Here is a 19,197-nt window from a genome sequence, read left to right on the forward strand (position 1 = left end):
GAGCATACGTCGAATATTTTCGGTTTATTCGTACAAATGCAACTCACACTTGTCCATAAACATATAGAGATGAGTATTAATTGTTTTCTTTTCAAAAACAGGAGCGATATTTAATGTTATGACTAATTTTCTTGAGACGGTCACAAATGGAAACATTTTTTGTTGTACCTATTTGTCACATTCATCTATATGTTCAAAATTACTAATCTTTTTTAGAATCCACGCATAGCACAATATTTATTAAGTATTCACTGACACTTTTACGAAAAAATTATATTCTTCAACGTTTTCATCCCGAACATAACAAAAATGTGACTGTTCCGTGACAAAGACGCCGTCTACTAACATGGCGACGAACATGTGCTCAATCTGCCACTGATGGAGACACGAGGACCTTATTTCACATTTTCATGAATATTTAGTCAAATATCACTGAAACCATATATCAAACCATGGCTAACTAATTGTTAAACGTGATAAATACTCTTTGCAAAGATAAATCACTTAAAACTTATGATTAATTTAATAAAAGTCCACGAGTAGTCACAAATAGGGTCATGGTCACAAATAGGGACATTTACCTTATACCATTTTGTAATTTTCGCAAATTTTAGTTAACGGAAAATTGATTACTAATAATCGCCAAATGAATGCGTATTCGCCCGACCTATCATCGAATTAATGCAAGCGTTTGGCGAGATACAACCGTATGTGTATGTGTATATATTGTACATACACCCATATATGTATATATATATACACACCCACACGACGAAAGAGAGGGGGGTGAGAGGGGAGAGAGAGTGAGAGAGAGAGAGAGAGAAACAGTAAAGTTACATAAAAAGTAAAATATATTTCACCAAACAGAAAAGGGATAAAAACGACAAAATTAAAAATATTCTTACATTGCAAAAAGTAGCTATTGTGAGTGGAAAAATCTTTCCTGCAGTGATACAAAAAGGATATTTAGCTCGTATCATTAACAAAATAAGATTTCTTGCCTCAGTTGATTTCAACTTGTACCATTCAAGATCGCACATTGCACGATATACAGCATTGCTCTTAATAAATATAATATGTATAAGAAAATATATTAATATTTATGCCATATCAATGAGGATTATTTCCAAAAGTATTAGTAATAATTAATTGATATTTAATTAAACTCTTATTTTTTGTATACATAAAAGAATTAGAATCAGAAACATGTTATACAACTTGATTGAATTTGCATTCTGCTTAACTTTTATTCAGAACTGGATATTTAACATGCATGTAAATATATAGCAAAATAAATTATTAATAGTTTTTCCTATTAATGTGATAGCAAATTTTAAAATAAACAGTATTATAACAATACAAGAAAAAAAAACTTGTTAGAAATACAAATACATAAAAATTATTTGGTCTAAGTATAAAATATAATATATATATTTATATACAACACTATTTATGAACATTATACATATAACTTACTTGCTCTGTTATAAGTTCTCCTGCTCCACAATAGAGAAACGTATTTATCAATAAAACAATAAGCATTAGTAGTGAGAAATATCCTTGCGCGATATCAGCTTTATCTACATTTTCGTTTGTAAATTTCTGAAATATATAAATTATAGGAAAGCACAAAGAGGCATACTACGCCTGTTATGAAATATTTTAGTTGGTTGAAGTTTGGAACGTTCTTGGAGCGATTTTTTCAAAATAGTTTGTCCCATTTCTCCTTTTGCTCAGAGCTACATCTTCATGCCAGACAACAAATAAAAAATACCCCGAGCGAATCCATGCGTCGGAAGACACCCTTAACGGCGAAAAACTATCCTCGAAAAACTTAAAAAAATTCTTTTAAAGCCAAAAATGATATGTCCCATTTCTCCTTTTGCACAGAGCTACACCTGTATGCCAGACAACAAATAAAAAATACCCCGAACGAATCCATGCGTCGGAAGGTACACTTAACGGTGAAAAACTCTCCTGGAAAAATTTTAAAAAATTCTTTCAAAACCAAAAATGATTTGTCCCATGTATTCTTTTGCACAGAGCTACACCTGTATGCCAGACAAGAAATAAAAAATACCCCGAGCGAATCCATGCGTCGGAAGAATTTTTTTAAGTTTTTCCAGAGTAGTTTTTCGGCGTTAAGGGTGTCTTCCGAAGCATGAATTCGCTCGGGGTATTTTTTATTCGTTGTCTGGCACGAAGATGTAGCTCTGGGCATTAGGAGAAATGGGACAAACTATTTTGAAAAAATCGCTCCAAGAACGTTCCAAACTTCAACCAGCTAATATTTTCTCAAATTTATTTTACTGAATCTTACAATAGTAAACAAAAAACCACTTAGGCAAAATACAATAGCAAAATGAAATATCATTGCAAACATCATTACAGAGTATGTTTTTTCGATGTTGTCGGCAAATCTATAAGAATAAAAAAATTTTACAAAATTATCGCATTAAATCTATAAAACACTATAAATACATTCAGAGATACATATTTCTAAATGTTAAATAAACAGATCATGATCCATTTAATATTATCTAATAAATTCCTTATTAAATATTTCTAATAAATATAGTGCACAAAATTAATAATTACATTATATAATTGTTGTACATGCTAATAAGAATACTTTGGACAAACAAGGTTTACAACTATCAATTTGCTTAGGAAGAAAATGAAATAAAGTTTTCAAAGAATATGATAACGGAATTGAAAAATAAAAAGAAAACGTACATTATATCTCATTTCAGACACATTAAAGATTAATCCGAACTAATTCACTATAATAAAAATAAATGAAAATAATAAATTTTAACGTTCAAAAATTAAAACGGATTTGTAAAAAATATTTTCAATTATTAATTACGTTAATCGTCCTATCATAATAAAAATTCATACCTGATAAGACGTAAATGGGTTTCTATGGTGTTGTTCAAAACTTCATTAAAATCTTTGCATGAAATAAAATCAGTTAATCGGCATCTAAAGTTTTCTAACTGGCCACAAATGTGAAGAATTATTAAAATTAGAAAACTATCTGGGCAAGTGTAAATGATACTATCTAAGATGGTCGTAAGGGTCTGAATGAAAAATGTCAATTCAAATTGCGGACTCTTATCTGTATTGTAAAAATGATAAGACTTCAACGGTAACGATTTGCTCACACCCGTCAAATTCGTTATTACGTATGTTATTGGAACGCCAAAACAAGATGGAATGATCACTCCGAGAATCGCCGTTACAATAAAAACATATCCAATTATCATAATTAATCGTGCTGTTTGTGCTCGTTTTATCATCACATTTCTTTCTCTATTTTGTTTGAATGTTATCCAATCTTCCGCCATCATGTTTACAATTGACAATACAACTTAAAAATATAAAAAACTATAGGTAAAAAGCATTGCTAAATGCGTTAAAATAGTGAATTATTCGAACATATGCTACACTGTTAGAAATGTTCTTAAATTTCATTAACTTTTAAGTTACATAATTGAATTTAATTTGAATTTAATTTCATGACATTACATTAAATTTAATGTATTTTTCATGAAAATTTATGAACTTTAATGAACTTTTCATAAAATTTTATTAAAAGCACATTAAATTTCATAAATTTAATGTACACATTCATTACATTTAAGTAACTACTGTAACTTAATTTTCAGTTAAATAATCATTCATTATTTTTAATTTCGTTCATAACCACCAGCTTCATTTACATGTAAAGGAAGCTCGTGGTTACATTTCTAACAGTGTATTTGTAAACTACTATACATCAAAGAAAAAGAATTATACATATTGTAGTATTTATTTTCATGTACGTCGATATGTAAATGTAAATCATACATAATGCCTGGTTTTTTAATATAGTCCACAATACATTTCTAATTATAATTATTTGTCATAAAACGATTTAACAAAGTGACGGAATATAACACTAAAAATTTTATTTTATATAATTTTGTGCACATACCCGCTTGTTTTCGTCGCATAATGATGTATCTCACTAATATTATCAATTGCGGTAACATTGTATGTAAATAATCTATTACAAGTACCATATTACCCCATACTTCTGTAACCGCATACATCATCGGAACATTAGCAATAAATATTAATAAAAAAAAAATGATGCCGACCCAAATTTCGCGCCACAAACTTTTCTCAGTGCATTTGTTAGATTTAGGCCACAAGCCCACCATTTCGAATCCAAAACGATGTAGATTAACAGCCCACAAGAAATCTAATAATTTTTATACGATATAAGCGGTTTAAATAAAAAATAATTGCAAATTAATAATTTTAAATTATTAAATGTTTATACGGAATAAAAGTTAATGAAACTGAAATATCTCAAGAATATGTTTACAATACAAAATTATAAAAATTTGGTTACTGTATGCATTATATGCGACCAATAATGTAACATGAAATTAGTACCTTTGTATCCTGGAGATTTTGTAATATCCATGTCGAAAACTAGAACATGAAGAAGGTTTTTCTTCCAAGGTCTCGTTCTTTCCAAGGTTTGATACAGAATGATCATTTCGCATGCACTCCATATAAATGTAAAAACCCAACACCCTTGTTAAAAGCGGATTACACGACATTAAATATTAAGAATACTATCTCTAACTATAGTTACTGATATTGTAAGAAAATTTCATAAACGTTCAATTTATAAGGGGCGTTTTTGCCTAGTCTAATAAAATATGAGACAGAAAATATTTCATCACATCGTAAGTTCGATGTACTTGCTTTAAAAGTTTTTTGATGTTGCGTGCTGTTTTATTATGTATGCGTCTATTCCGAAACGAGGAATAACGCCGTTGCATTTTTAATACGATTTTCTATAGCTACAAAATATATACTAAAGAAAAGAGATAATAAAAAATTTCATTTTGTGCGTATTTGTACATGTCTCTCTCAAGGACAGTTCGATTATTTTGTGAGTAAATGCAATGTTTCTACAACTCCAGGCAATAAGTACATTATAATTCGTAATTCACAATTGTATTTCAAGTAATAAAATTTCTGTGCATTAAACTTGCAATTTTATAACGTATGTAGTTTTCAGCAGGGTTGGTAAAAAACACGTTTTAAACGTGTTTTAAACAGTTTAAAACATGCTTAATTGATGTTTTTAATATGTTTTAAATATGTTTTTTTCATAGTACTGTTCAAAGCATATTTGAAGCATTAAAAACATATTCAAGAAGAAACATAATATGTTTTATTCTTAAAAAAAAACATTAGTCTTTACCAACCCTGGTTTTCAGTGATCTCTCTGGCAACATTCTTGCAATAAGGTAACGAATTTGGTCGAACACTTTCCTGTTTATCGAAAATAAAAGGAACCAATTGATTCTTTTCTTAGGATTGAAGTAAGTGATAATAAAACTGATATGGATACACTCACGTAATTACATTCATCTTACCACGTTATTTTGATAAAACATGAATAGCACTGAAAATTGTTGAAACGTTATTATTACGTGTAATTTAATTCAAAAACAAGCATTAAAGAGTAATTTATTTTATAATTTTGTATTACAAATTCCTAATTTTATTTTAAATGTAATGCACAAGAACCAAATCACATTGAACTATTTCTGTGCAATGAAAATATTCATTACATTCCAAAATGCTTAATGACATATTATTTATAATAAACAACAATTATATGATAGACAAAACATAATTTTATTTTTTAAATATGATAACAATAAATGTCTAGGTATTTTCTAAGTAGGTAAAAAATTCTTTACTTGTAACTACGTAAATTGTAATCATGAATCTATATCTTTACACCTATATGTAGTCTGTTGAATATTAATATATCATCTTCAGCCATGTTTTGTCAATAGAAATGATATATAGCCGATCGATGATTTTAATATCTAAAATTAATTATTATTGTTATTTCCTGACATTTAAATATTCGCCAATATCGATTTTGTGTACGTGTGTATATATATATATATATATATATATATATATATAAGTCAAGATACTGATTAACTGTGATAATTTTAATTTGTATTATCATAAATTCGTATTGTTACGGTTCTTTAATTTAATCTTATAAATGTGTGATAATCATTACATGAATTGTTATTTAATTTATGTTATAATAACATTTGCAGCTATAATCTGTAATCCGATTTATACGATTTAGTAATTTTCGCAAATTTTAGTTAACGGAAAATTGATCACTAGTAATCGCCAAATGAAAGCGTATTCGCCCGACCTATCGCCGAATGCAATCATTTTCGTAAGACCTATCGCCGAATGTGGCGAGATACGGCAGCTCAGCACGAAAATGTAAGGTCTATTCGCGTCGTACACTCCAACATGCTTCATGTTTCTATCATAGCTTCTATTCACTCTAACGAACACGTTTGAGTGAGTAGAAGCTATGATTGGAGGAAGTAAGAGCATATTGGAGCATGCGTGAACAAACCTTATTTTCTTTCATCGCTTGTGCGTTGCCATTGCCACTTGTAGTTAATAACTACTCGCGTGCTTAGCAACTTACAATGTTGGGCGATTGTACATCGCGGTCGCCACGCGCTTACATTTGACGGTAGACAGAACGGATTATTCGGCGATTAAGTAATGAATTTTTTGTCAACTATTGCAAAAATTGCAAAATGATACAGGACTTTTTGTCTTAGTTTAGTCGACACTACTTGCTTACTAACAGGCTACATTTAATATTAACCATCCAGCAGCATAAATAAGTATATAGTATAAATATATGTATATACATATATTGTAGATATACAAACACATACACACATATATATATACATATTATATATACACACGCATGACGAGAATGAGAGAGCGAGGGGGTGGTAAGAGTGGGAGAGGGAGTGGGAGCGTGAGAGGGAGAGGACGAGAATGAGGGACAAAGAAGGAGAGGGAGATCGTGAGGGAATGCGAGAGAGAGGGGGAGGGAGGGGGGGAGAGAGAGGGTGAGCGTGTGGGGGGAGTAAGTGAGGGTGAGAGGGGGGTGAGGGGAGTTATTTAGAAAGTAAAATACATTTCATTAATCAGGAAAAGGATAAAATTAAAACGGCAAAATTATAAGTAATCTTACATTGCAAAAATTAGCCAGTGTGAGTGGAAAAATCGTTCCTGCAGTGATATAAAAAGGATATTTAGCTCGTATCATTAACAAAATAAGATTTCTTGCCTTACTTGGTTTCAACTTGTACCATTCAATATCGCACATTGCACGATATACAGCATTGCTCTTAATAAATGTGTATGAAATAATATATTAATATTTATGCCATATCAATGAGGATTATTTACAAAATTATTAGTAATAATTTATCGAAATTTAATTAAACTCTTATTTCTTGAAAAAGTAAAAGAATTAGAAACAGAAATATATTTTACAGCTTGAATGAATTTGCATTCTTTTTAACTTTTATTCAGAACTGGACATTTAACATGTATATAAATATATAACAAAATAAATTATTAATAGATTCTCCTACTAATGTGATAGCAAAGGGCATTGCGGAATAAGCATGTAGAATCTGCCCCCGCACCAATCGAGCTCAAATTATTGGTGTCATTAGTTGACACTCCTCTGAGATGTAAAACTTCCCCAAATATCAGCCTCGAAATTGCATTTTTTGGGGAGCTATGGAGGGGGAAAGCAAAATAAAAAAAGTGATTTTCTTCGGAAACGACTGTATCGATTTTAATGAAAAAAATATATGTTGTAAACATCGCTTAGATAAGTTGAAAAAAATTTTTTTGAAATTTTTACGATGAAAACAAAATCTTTAAAAAAATTTTTGAACTTTTGTAAATTTTTTTTTGGTGCTATTTTTGAGTGACCACTTTTGTACTTCAGAAAAATAATCTGTAGACTCTCTATTTTAACATATATTTTTTTTTAATTAATCAGAGTGATGGAACATGGTTAAAAAAAACAATCGTTCGCGCAACGCCGTGCCGACTGAGCGACGCGGCCCCGGCGCGCTGCGGCGCATGGCGGCTGTTGCCATGGCACTATATACTAACTTTGTTGCAGTGTTGCAATGTTCAATTACCAAGTAAATTAACAGAAACAAAGATTTTATTATTGCCTACACATTTATTCAGTGAACATTATAATATAATAATATATAATATTACATATTTCCATTAAGTACATCTGCAGTTAACCTATAAAACTTATAATTCCCGGAGTTTACCACGAGGAAGTTTCAGTACGTTTTTAAACTTCATATTTTCGGGGTGCTTTTTTGACGTGAGTCCCCTCGCCTCTCACGTTATGTATTTAATATCGGGGTGCTTTTTTATCGTGAGTCCCCTCGCCTCTCACGTTAACAAACCTCTCATATTAACAGAAGAGGATTAATTAATTCTTAATCATCGTTATTATCACTTTCAATGACTGGAATGGAATTATCTTTCTTAAATATATCGCTGAGTATTTCTACCGGTTAAAAAATTTTTAATAAATATTTTGCATAAGATAAATAATATATTATTGCGACAATATGGGAGCAACAACAAATTGTTCGTCTGCCATTAGCACACATGCATAATGAGTCACACCGGAAACAGCTATACTATTTGGTTTGTATCTCAGGAAACATCTATATCTTGCACGAGAAATATATCGGGACGCAACTTTTAGTTCAAGAATATTTTTCTAATCCTTGACATATTCTATAATTAATTTACCATTTTTATCTACCATCTCTACCAAATACGACACGGCTTGAGAGAATTGATACGACCCGGTAAAGAAAATCTTCATGTCTATTTCTGTCATTTTCGGAAAATCTAAAAGATCATTACATGTAATATTTTCGAAAAAAAGTTTTCGGCGAACCATCCTTTTTTTTCAGCCTTAATCGGGAATACTCACAATCAGTGATATATTTAAGAAAGATAATTCCATTCCAATCATTGAAAGTGATATAGTGACGATGATTAAGAATTAATTAATTCTCTTCTGTTAATGAGAGATTTGTTAATGAAAAGTTTGTTAATATGAGAGGCGAGGGACTCACGTTAAAAAAGCACCCCAATAATAAATACATAGTGTGAGAGGCGAGGGGACTCACAATAAAAAAGTATCCCGAAAGTATGAAGTTTAAAAACGTACTGCAACCTCCTCGTGGTAAACTCCGGGAACTATAAATTTTATAGACTAACTGTAGACGTCCTTAATGGAAATATGTAATATTTAATTTTAATTTAATATATTTAATTTTAGTTTATTTTGCAAAGCTATGTGAAAAGACTACATATTAACAGAATAATAGACGTGACATGTGATACAATAGAATATAGTTAATAAAACATAAATACAATATACAGTAAGTAGCTTGCAAAATGGTTAGGCGTCAGCAGAATTGCTATTACAATGTCTACCAGTAACAAAACTATGATAAGAAGAAGACAACAATGCAATAAGAGTTAAATCATACACATACTTTTAAAGTGACGCAAGCTCATACATACGCTCACACACACGCTCATACACCCGCAAACATGCACGCTCATACATACGCTCACACACACGCTCATACACCCGCAAACACACAAATTACATCAGTCTCGTTTGAATACCGTGAGTGACGCGATGAAACGCGAGGCAGCAGAACGAAAGAGTAAAGAGGAAAGAGAGGTAGAGGTTTTTATTATAATAATATTATATATTATTATATTGTAATGTTCACTGAATAAATGTGTAGGCAATAATAAAATCTTTGTCTCTATCAATTTACTTGGCAAATGAACATTGCAACGCTGCAACAAGATTAGTATACATCAATTTACTTGGCAAATGAATATTGCAACGCTGCAACAAGATTAGTATACAGTACTGTGGCAATAGCCGCCATGTGCCACTGCGCGTTGGGACTGCGGTCGCTCAGTCAACACGGCGTTGCACGAAAGATTGTTTTTTTTAACCATGTTCCACCACTCCGATCAATTTAAAAAAAATATGTGTTAAAATAGAGAGTCTAGAGTTTATTTTTATAAAGTATAAAAGCGGTCACTCAAAAATATCACCAAAAAAAAATTCATAAAAATTCAAAAATTTTTTTAATGATTTTGTTTTCATCGTAAAAATTTAAAAAAATATTTTTTAAATTATCTAAACGATGATTACAACATATATTTTTTTCATTAAAATCGGTACAGTCGTTTCCGAAGAAAACCACTTTTTTTATTTCATTTTCTCTCTCCATAGCTCCCCAAAAAATGCAATTTCGAGACTAATATTTGGGAAAGTTTTACATCTTAGGAGTGCCAACTAATGACACCAATTTGAACTCGATTGGTACGGGGACAGATTTTACATCCTTATTCCACTATGCTTTTTGATAACAAATAGCATTATAACAATACAAACAAAAAAATACTTGTTAAATATATAAATACATGAAAATTATTTGATCGAAGCAAAAAATATAATACATACATTTATATACAACACTATTTATGCATATTATATATATAACTTACTTGCTCTGTTAAAAGTTCTCCTGCTCCACAATAGAGAAACGTATTCATCAATAAGACAATAAGAATTATTAGTGTGAAATATCCTTGGGCGATATCAGCTTTATCTACATTTTGGTTTGTAAATGTCTGAAATATATAAATTATACGGTAGTACAAAGAGGCATACTACGCCTGTTATGAAATTTTCTCGAATTTATTTCACTGAATCTTACAATAGTAAACAAAAACCCACTTAGGCAAAATGAAATACCAAAATAAAATATCGATCCTAACATCATTACAGAGTATGTATTTTCGATGTTGTCGGCAAATCTATAAGAATAAGTAATTTTAAACGATTATAGCATTAAATTAATATAAAACACTATATATATATATTCAGAGATACATATTTCTAAATGTAAAGTAAACAGGTTATCATTTATTTAATATTATCTGATACATTCTAATTAAATATTTCTAATAAATAAAGTGCACAAAATTAATGTAATTTTTACATTATATATGTAATTGTTATATATGCTAATATATATATATAAGTACTTTGGACAAACAACTTTTATAACTATCAATTTGCTTGGGAGGAAAACGTAATAAAGTTTTCAATGGTTATGATCACGGAATTGAAAAATTAAGAGAAAATGTACATCTCATTCCCCACACATTAAATATTAATCCGTATTAATTGGCTGTAATAAAAATAAATGAAAATAAACAATTTTAACGGTCAAAGATTAAGACGGATTTGTAAAAAATATCTTCAATAATGTTTCTAAATTAATTACGTTATTCGTCCTATCAAAATAAAAGTTCATACCTTATAAGACGTAAATGGGTTTCTATGATGTTGTTCAAAACTTCATTAAAATTTTTGCATGAAATCAAATCAGTTAATCGACATCTAAAGTTTTCTAACTGGCCACAAACGTGAAGAATTATTAAAATTAGAAAACTATCTACACACGTGTAAATGGTACCTTCTAAGAAGGTCGTAAAGCTTTGAATGAAAAATATCAATTCAAATTGCGGACTCTTATCTGTATTGTAAAAATTATAAGACTTCAACGGTAACGGTTTGCTCACACCCGTCAAATTCGTTATTACGTATGCTACCGGAACGCCAAGACAAGTTGAAATGATCACTCCGAGAACCGCCGTTACAATGAAAACATATCCAATTATCGTAATTAATCGTGCTGTTTGTGCTCGTTTTATCATCACATTTCTTTCTCTATCTTGTTTGAATGCTATCCAATCTTCCGCCATCATGTTTACAATTGACAATACAACTTAAAAATATAAATAACTATAGATAAAATGCATAGCTACAGGTGTTAAACAGTAAATTATTCGAATATGTTGCTACTTGTAAACTATTATACATCAAAGAAAAGAATTGTACATATTTTATGATTTATACGTTGATATGTAAAAGTAAATCATACATAATTCCTGATTTCTTATTATAATCCACAATACATTTCTAATTATAATTATTTGTCATAAGACGATTTAACAACGTGACGGAATATAACACTAAATTTTTATTTTATATAATTCTGGACATACCCGTTTGTTTTCGTCGCATAATGACGTATTTTAATGATGCTATCAGTTGCGGTAACAGTGTATGTAAATTATCTATTACAAGTACCATATTACCCCATACTTCTATAACCGCATATATCATCGGAACATTAGCAATAAATATTATTAAAATATAAATGATGCCGACCCAAATATCGGGCGACAAACTTTTCTCAGTGCATTTGTTGGATTTAGGCCACAAGCCAACCATTTCGAATCCAACACGATGTAGATTAACAGCCCACAAAAAATCTAATAATTTTTATACGATATAAATTATTTAAATAAAATAATTACAATTTAACTTTTAAATTATTAAATGTTTATACGGAACAAAAGTTAACGATACTGAAATATTTTAAGAATATATTTACAATACAAAATTATAAAAATTTGTTTACTGCATACGTTAAATGCGACCAATAATGTAGCATGCAATTAGTACCTTTGTATCCTGGAGATTTTGTAATATCCATGTCGAAAACTAGAACATGAAGAAGGTTTTTCTTCCAAGGTCTCGTTCTTTCCAAGGTTTGATGCAGAATGATCATTACGCATGCTCTCCATACAAATGTAAAAACCCAACACCCTTGTTATATGCGGATTACACGGCATTAAATATTAAGAATACTATCTCTAACTATAGTTACTGATATTGTAAGAAAATTTTATGAACGTTCAATTTATAAGGGGCTTTTTTGCCTAGTCTAATAAAATGTGAGACAGAAAATATTGCGCCACATCGTAAGTTCACCGAATACACTTGAACAATTTTTTTTTATGTTGGATATTTTTCCATTATATATGCATCTACTGCATGTGAAACGAGAAACAACACCATTACATTTTTAATACGACATTCTATAGCCACAAGAATTGTATTAAAGGAAAGAGATAATATAAAATTGCATATTACGCATGTCTTCCAATATCTCTTTTAAAGACTTATCTATTGTTACAGCAAACGTGAGCGAATATAATATTATCTCTATACTATAAATATATTATTATTCATAATTCTCAATTCTATTTCGAATGATAAAATTTCGATGCCTTATAATTGCAATTTTTTTATAACGTATGTAGCTTTCTATGATGTGGCAACATCTTTGCTATGAAATACCCATTTTGATTTAACATTTTTCTGTCCATCGAAGATAAGATAGTTTTTCTTAAGATTGATGGAAGTGATAAAACTGACATAGATGCATCAACGTAGTTACATTCTTGTCACGTTTATTTAATAAAACACGTGTAAAAATTGATTAAATTATCATTACATATAATCTAGTTAAAACACAAACATTAAAGGGAAATTTTGTAGTATACTTTTCAGAATTATTCTTAAACATAATGCATAGACATAATCTCCATCGAATTATTCCTGTGCAATAAAAATATAAAATGCTTATTGGTATAATTTATAAGAAGCAACAATAAATAGATAACATTTATTTCTTCAATACTGTAACAATAAAAGGTATTTTATAGGTAGGAAAATTTTCATTTGTAGCTATGTATTGTAATCACGAACATATTTATTTGTATGCTTATTTAGTAGGTACATTGAATATTAATATATCATCTTCAGCCATGTTTAGTTAATAGAAATGATATATAGCCAATCGATGATTTTAACATCTAAAATTAATTATTATTATTATTTTCTGACATTTGAGATATACGTCATTAATATCGACTCTTGTTATATATACCTGTGTGTAAAAATCAAGGTACTGATTGACTCTGATATTAATGATTACTTTTATGACTACTCAATTTAAGCTATTACAAACGTTTTTTAATGTAATTTTGTAAATATATGATAATATTCTAAATGGGTGATAAGTTTGGTACGCGTCATTATTATGTTACAGTAATATCTGTGGCTATAATCCCTATTCTGATGTATACATAGGTATGTTATAGTTATTGTAATCAAAATGTAGTAAATATTTAACATTCTCCTCTCAGTTATATCTTAGTTTAACAAAAACCAACAGCAAGATAGTAAATATTGTAAATAATGAATTCTCATTTATAAAAAAAGATACAAAATACAATTATTTATGTTCCGAGAAAACTGCGGATTGGATACATAAATTTTAAAAACCATATTATTGGAAAAAAAAATAATTTATCGGATTAGATTATCATTTTTAAGTCCTTATTTTTTAGCTTTCTTAAAATACTCATTAAAAAAGTTATTTTACTTTATCAACATATATAGCAAAGAATATAATAGCAAAAAGATAATAGCAAAGAAATGAAATTAAAGCGAAAGAAGTTTAAGTAATCTTACACTGCAAAAAGTAGTCATTGTTAATGGAAAAATCTTTCCAGCAGTAATACAGAAAGGACGTTTGGCTTGCATCATTAACAAGATAAGATTTCTCGCTTTTCTTGATTCTAATTTGTACCATTCAAGATCGCACGTTGCACGATATACTGCATTGCACTTAATGAATACATTTAACAAAATATTAATATTCGTACTATTTCAATGAAAATTATTTTTAGAAGTACTAGTAATAGTTTATTCGGATTTCAAAATTTTTTTATAAATATATCTTACTTATGTATGTATTGTAAGTATAACTTACTTGAATCGTTATAAGCTCTCCCGCTCCACAGTATAGTAAAGAATTCATCGATAAGACAATAATAACTAAAATCGAAAAATATCCTTCTGCAATAACAGTTTTATCTATTTTTTTATCAGTAAATATCTAAAACATGATAAGAATATAAAGAAATGTATGACATTAAAATATTTCCTCGCATTTGTTTTACTGAATCTTACAATAGTAAATAAAAATCCACTTAGGCAAAGTTCAATACCGAAATGAAATATTAATATTAACATCATTAAAGAGTACATATTTTCGATATTGTCGGCAAATCTATAAGAATAGAAGTATTTAAAATTATGATTTTAAATCAATAAAATTATATACACATATATACACTGACAAAAATTTCTGAATGTAAGTAATTTGTTTCTTGAGTAGTTCTAAGTACACATTTCTTTACTGCAAGTAAATACTTTTAAAAGTAATATATGTTTACATTTAATAAATATTTACTTACAATAAAGAAATGTTTACTTGGAATATTCAAGAAATGAATTACTTAGATTTAGAAAACTTTTTTTTCAGTATATATATATATAGAGTGAGGAAAAATACCCAGATCCCGAAATATCTCGAAAGAAACATATAGTATAAGTTTCACGGAAAACCGAACTTACTTTAACACAGGGACCCGGATCGAAAAGTTTTTTCGATTCGGTTCCAGTTCCGGTTTAATAAAATATCAAATAAATTTTCATACCATAAAAATTACGGTTTTTCAACGGTTTTTTTCGGTTCTACTTACTTGCTTTATTTTATTTATTCTTTAAATTTGTTCTATTAAGAAGAAAGAGGGGGAAGAGGAGCAGGGGGGGGAGAGAGAGAGAGAGAGAGCGTGTTCACCCGTTCAATCTAGAGGCATCAATTGATCACGTGACTCTAAATAAAAATTACATAAACATTATTTTAGGCATATTTCTCTCAGTCCTTTCTTACAACTTATTTGATTCTTATATGGATAAATCTCACTTATTACATAAAGTCTACATATGTATTCTTGAATTTCATAACTTAAAATAAAGTCTTGTTGGTGAGGAAGATCTAAATAAAAGAAATGCTAGTATCTTAAAAAAAGTTTACATTAAATATATATCTCGCGATCTCTCGCTAAATTTTTTATATCATATAAGATATTAGAGGTATTTACATTTTGGTTAAGAGAGCTGGCGATGGTAATACTGGATTGAACATTGGTGATTTGAACGAAAGAACGGGCAGAACAAAGATTAAGGACAAAGATATCAAAAATTAAGAACTGAAAAATAAACCGAAAAAGAATCGAAAAAAAACCATAAAATTTTACCAATTCGGTTACGGTTTCGGTGTTATAAATTATATAAAATTTGGGTATGGTTTCGGTTTCGATTCACTAAAAAAAAAGGGTTCTGAAACGGTTTTCGGTTCCGATTTTGGTTCAAGTCCCTGCTTTAAACAACCTCAATAAAAATAAATATTTCATCATAAAAAAGACATAATTTAATATACTTTAACTTAATTTTTATAAATAAATTATTGAAAAGAATTATAAATCTCTCTATCTCTCCGTGATTTGTCACAGTAATAATTAGTCCATTAACATAATTAATTAAAAATTACTATAATAATAATAGTCATTGGTCTTTCACAAAACGTGATTGTACATTAATACTTTCCATTGTTAATATACAATTACGTTTTGTTATAAACAATCAAATAAATAAATGATGATTTTTAGATAACTTATTGAATTGAGAAATAAACAGAAAATACACATTGTATTTAATTCCATACGCATTAAAGATTACTATGTTTGTGTTACAATAAAATAACTGTAAATAAAAAATTTTAACATTTAAAGTTTAAAATATTTACGCAAAAATTTTTAATAATGTTTCTGAATTAATTTTGTTAAATGATGTATTGTTACAATAAAAATTTGTACCTGATAAGACGTATATGGGTCGTTACGATGTTGTTTAAAACTTCATTAAAATTTTTGTATGAAATTAAGTTAATTAATCGACATCTAAAATTTTCTAACTGACCACAAATATGAAGAATCATTAGTACTAGAAGAATATCTACGGACATGTAAATGGTACTTAATAACAAGGACGTTATGATATGAATGAAAAATGTCAACTCAAATTGTGGACTCTTATTTATGTCGTAGAAATGGTATATTGCCAACGGTAAAAATTTTTCTGGATCCGTGGAATTCGTTACGTGTATTACTTGAATGCCGAAACAAGGAAGAACGATGAATGTGACAGACTCTATTATTATGAAAATATATCCAATCATCATAATCAATCGCGCTGTTTGTGCTTGTTTTATCATCACATCTCTTTCTCTATCCAGCTTAAAAGCCATCCAATCTTCTGCCATCATATTTACGATTGACAAGAAATCTTGAAAATATAAATAACTATAGATTAAATACAAGCACTGTTAAAATATTGAATTATTTAAATATATATTATTATTTATAAACTATTGCACCAAAGAAAAAATCACGTACATTTTATAATTTATTTGCACGTTGTTATATAGGAGTAAATTATATATATAATTTCTTATATATATTATAATTTCTTACTATACTTCAGAATATATTTGTAATTATAATTATTCGTCATACTACTATTTAATAAGCAACAGAATATAATGATAAACAATAGGGATGCACCGATATCCGGAAAGAATCCGGTACCCGGTATTATCCGATACTTTTTTTAATACTATCCAACCGGATAGCCACGGACATCATTAGTATCCGGGAATATATCCGATTGAAATATAATATCATTGAATTGTTGATTTTTTCTTATATAAATGTTCTAACAATAAGTATGCATATATTTATGATACTATAATATCTTATACATTATTGCAAAATTACAATCTTTTTTCCTATAGGTTTTTTCTTTTTTTTTTCTTTTTTTTTCAGAAGATACTTTCTCGGAATCCGATCGAATATCCGGAAAATGTCAGATATCCGACTCGAAAAAAATTGTCTTCTCGGATATCCGATATTACATTCTGTCCGGATATCCGATATCCGGTATCCGGTAATTTTACATCCGGTGAATCCCTACTAAACATTTTATTTTATATAATTCTGGATATACTTGTTTGTTTCCGTCGTATGATAACGTATTTCACTGATATTATTAGCATGGCTAACGTTGTTCGTAAACTATTTATGACAGATTCCATATTGCCCCGAACTTGTACAACTGTACATATCATCGGAACATTAGAAACAAATATTAATAAAACAAAAATTATGTCGATCCAAATTTCTAACCACAAGTTCTTTTTATTATGTTTGTTGGGTTTAGGCCACAAGCCTACCATTTCTAAACTTATACGATGTAGCTTAACTGCCCACAAGAAATCTAATAAAATTTACAATATAAGCGATTTAAATAAAATAATAATAAATTAATTAATGTTTATATTATTAAATGATTATTCAGAAGTTAACGATAATGCAATACCTCAAGAATGCAAAATTATACAATTTATTTATTGTATATGTATATATATATATATATATATATGTATATTAAACACATAACAAGCAGGAATTATGTAACATTAAATTGATACCTTTGTATCCTGAAGATTTTGTAATATCCATGTTGAAAACTAAAAACGTGAAAAACGTATCGTTCTATCCACAGTATGAAGTAAAATGATCATCACGATGCTCTCCACACTAACGCAAGAACTCGACTGCCTTGTCAAACGCAACTGATATAGCATTAAATATTAAGAATGCTATCCTCAATTACAGATATTAATATCATAAGAAAAAATTTTATAAACGTTTAAGTTATAAAAATTGTTTATGTCTGGTGTAATAAAATAAGAGATAAAAATGCTGTATCTTGTCATAAGTTTGTCGAACTCGCTTAAAAAGTTCTTTCCATGTTTTATGTTGCTTTATTATACATATGCTTTTCTCATATTGCTTCATTATATTGCGAAACAAGAAGTAACACTATTGCATTTTTAATGCGACTTTCTTTACCAGCCACAAAAATAATATAAAGCAAAAAAAAATAATGGAAATACTTATCTTTTAAACGTCTTTTTAAAAAATATGTCAATTGTTACAGTACACGTAAGTGAGAATGTGAATAATCTCTAAACTATATAGGTATATCATAGTTCGTACTTTATTGTCTACGCATTTCTGGTGGTATAATAATATTTCGATATCTTAAAACTGCATTTTTATAACACATCGTAACTATCAAAGATCTGACAACATTCTTGTAAAAAGATAATCAATTTGTTTTAACATGTTTTTGTTCATCGAAAACAACCTACAAATGTTATTTAAAAACAAAAATTAAACTAATGCACAAAGTTCTAATCTCCATCAATCTGTTTTTGTTGCGGACAATGAAAACGTCATCATTTAGGAAATGGTTTAGATCATATCTTACAGTAAACAACAAACATTAAT

General features: G+C 28.9%; 6 protein-coding genes across 6 annotated transcripts in view; all 6 read right to left on the reverse strand.

Annotated features, from left to right (window-relative positions):
* Nucleotides 1–1,542, reverse strand: part of LOC108770064 (odorant receptor 43a-like) — a 2,826-nt gene extending 1,284 nt beyond the window's left edge. Inside the window, exons 1-2 of the mRNA XM_018521357.1 lie at nt 1,477–1,542; nt 906–1,061 (exon numbers count right to left, since the gene is read on the reverse strand). Coding sequence (XP_018376859.1) covers nt 906–1,061; nt 1,477–1,542 — 222 coding nt within the window. The remainder of the gene's footprint in view (nt 1–905; nt 1,062–1,476) is intronic.
* Nucleotides 1,543–2,882: 1,340 nt separating this feature from the next.
* Nucleotides 2,883–4,477, reverse strand: LOC108770075 (uncharacterized). Its single transcript, XM_018521372.1, has 3 exons — nt 4,447–4,477; nt 3,980–4,249; nt 2,883–3,373 (listed from the first exon to the last, which is right to left on the reverse strand). The coding sequence occupies exons 1-3, from the start codon at nt 4,475–4,477 to the stop codon at nt 2,883–2,885; spliced, it is 792 nt and encodes a 263-aa protein (XP_018376874.1).
* Nucleotides 4,478–5,852: 1,375 nt separating this feature from the next.
* LOC108770065 (odorant receptor 43a-like) lies at nt 5,853–10,566 on the reverse strand. Its single transcript, XM_018521360.1, has 3 exons — nt 10,519–10,566; nt 7,112–7,267; nt 5,853–5,906 (listed from the first exon to the last, which is right to left on the reverse strand). The coding sequence occupies exons 1-3, from the start codon at nt 10,564–10,566 to the stop codon at nt 5,853–5,855; spliced, it is 258 nt and encodes an 85-aa protein (XP_018376862.1).
* Nucleotides 10,567–10,658: 92 nt separating this feature from the next.
* LOC108770066 (uncharacterized) lies at nt 10,659–12,581 on the reverse strand. Its single transcript, XM_018521361.1, has 4 exons — nt 12,551–12,581; nt 12,088–12,357; nt 11,336–11,807; nt 10,659–10,830 (listed from the first exon to the last, which is right to left on the reverse strand). The coding sequence occupies exons 1-4, from the start codon at nt 12,579–12,581 to the stop codon at nt 10,659–10,661; spliced, it is 945 nt and encodes a 314-aa protein (XP_018376863.1).
* Nucleotides 12,582–13,692: 1,111 nt separating this feature from the next.
* Nucleotides 13,693–14,756, reverse strand: LOC108770067 (odorant receptor 43a-like). Its single transcript, XM_018521362.1, has 3 exons — nt 14,709–14,756; nt 14,408–14,563; nt 13,693–13,746 (listed from the first exon to the last, which is right to left on the reverse strand). Exons 1-3 carry the CDS (start codon nt 14,754–14,756, stop codon nt 13,693–13,695), a joined length of 258 nt encoding a protein of 85 aa, XP_018376864.1.
* Nucleotides 14,757–16,640: 1,884 nt separating this feature from the next.
* On the reverse strand, nt 16,641–18,363 carry LOC108770078 (uncharacterized). The gene is made up of 3 exons (XM_018521374.1): nt 18,333–18,363; nt 17,849–18,118; nt 16,641–17,128 (listed from the first exon to the last, which is right to left on the reverse strand). Exons 1-3 carry the CDS (start codon nt 18,361–18,363, stop codon nt 16,641–16,643), a joined length of 789 nt encoding a protein of 262 aa, XP_018376876.1.
* Between the last annotated feature and the right edge of the window lie 834 nt (nt 18,364–19,197).

This window comes from Trachymyrmex cornetzi, unplaced genomic scaffold, assembly GCF_001594075.2.
Source record: "Trachymyrmex cornetzi isolate Tcor2-1 unplaced genomic scaffold, Tcor1.1 scaffold99, whole genome shotgun sequence".
NCBI classification, from domain to species: Eukaryota; Metazoa; Arthropoda; class Insecta; order Hymenoptera; family Formicidae; genus Trachymyrmex; species Trachymyrmex cornetzi.

What these genes read in the sequence shown, in the direction of transcription:
- LOC108770066 (XM_018521361.1), bottom strand. Translation starts at nt 12,581, where the DNA reads ATGGATATTACAAAATCTCCAGGATACAAAG. An exon ending in AAAATCTCCAGGATACAAAG is followed by an intron (nt 12,358 to 12,550) that starts GTACTAATTGCA and finishes AAAAATTATTAG; the next exon opens with ATTTTTTGTGGGCTGTTAAT. An exon ending in TATGCGACGAAAACAAACGG is followed by an intron (nt 11,808 to 12,087) that starts GTATGTCCAGAA and finishes TATATTTTTAAG; the next exon opens with TTGTATTGTCAATTGTAAAC.
- LOC108770075 (XM_018521372.1), bottom strand. Translation starts at nt 4,477, where the DNA reads ATGGATATTACAAAATCTCCAGGATACAAAG. An exon ending in AAAATCTCCAGGATACAAAG is followed by an intron (nt 4,250 to 4,446) that starts GTACTAATTTCA and finishes AAAAATTATTAG; the next exon opens with ATTTCTTGTGGGCTGTTAAT. An exon ending in TATGCGACGAAAACAAGCGG is followed by an intron (nt 3,374 to 3,979) that starts GTATGTGCACAA and finishes TATATTTTTAAG; the next exon opens with TTGTATTGTCAATTGTAAAC.
- LOC108770065 (XM_018521360.1), bottom strand. Translation starts at nt 10,566, where the DNA reads ATGAATACGTTTCTCTATTGTGGAGCAGGAGAACTTTTAACAGAGCAA. An exon ending in GAGAACTTTTAACAGAGCAA is followed by an intron (nt 7,268 to 10,518) that starts GTAAGTTATATA and finishes ACATTTATTAAG; the next exon opens with AGCAATGCTGTATATCGTGC. An exon ending in CACTGGCTAATTTTTGCAAT is followed by an intron (nt 5,907 to 7,111) that starts GTAAGATTACTT and finishes AATTAATTTTAG; the next exon opens with ATATTAAAATCATCGATCGG.
- LOC108770067 (XM_018521362.1), bottom strand. Translation starts at nt 14,756, where the DNA reads ATGAATTCTTTACTATACTGTGGAGCGGGAGAGCTTATAACGATTCAA. An exon ending in GAGAGCTTATAACGATTCAA is followed by an intron (nt 14,564 to 14,708) that starts GTAAGTTATACT and finishes GTATTCATTAAG; the next exon opens with TGCAATGCAGTATATCGTGC. An exon ending in CAATGACTACTTTTTGCAGT is followed by an intron (nt 13,747 to 14,407) that starts GTAAGATTACTT and finishes AATTAATTTTAG; the next exon opens with ATGTTAAAATCATCGATTGG.
- LOC108770078 (XM_018521374.1), bottom strand. Translation starts at nt 18,363, where the DNA reads ATGGATATTACAAAATCTTCAGGATACAAAG. An exon ending in AAAATCTTCAGGATACAAAG is followed by an intron (nt 18,119 to 18,332) that starts GTATCAATTTAA and finishes AAATTTTATTAG; the next exon opens with ATTTCTTGTGGGCAGTTAAG. An exon ending in CATACGACGGAAACAAACAA is followed by an intron (nt 17,129 to 17,848) that starts GTATATCCAGAA and finishes TATATTTTCAAG; the next exon opens with ATTTCTTGTCAATCGTAAAT.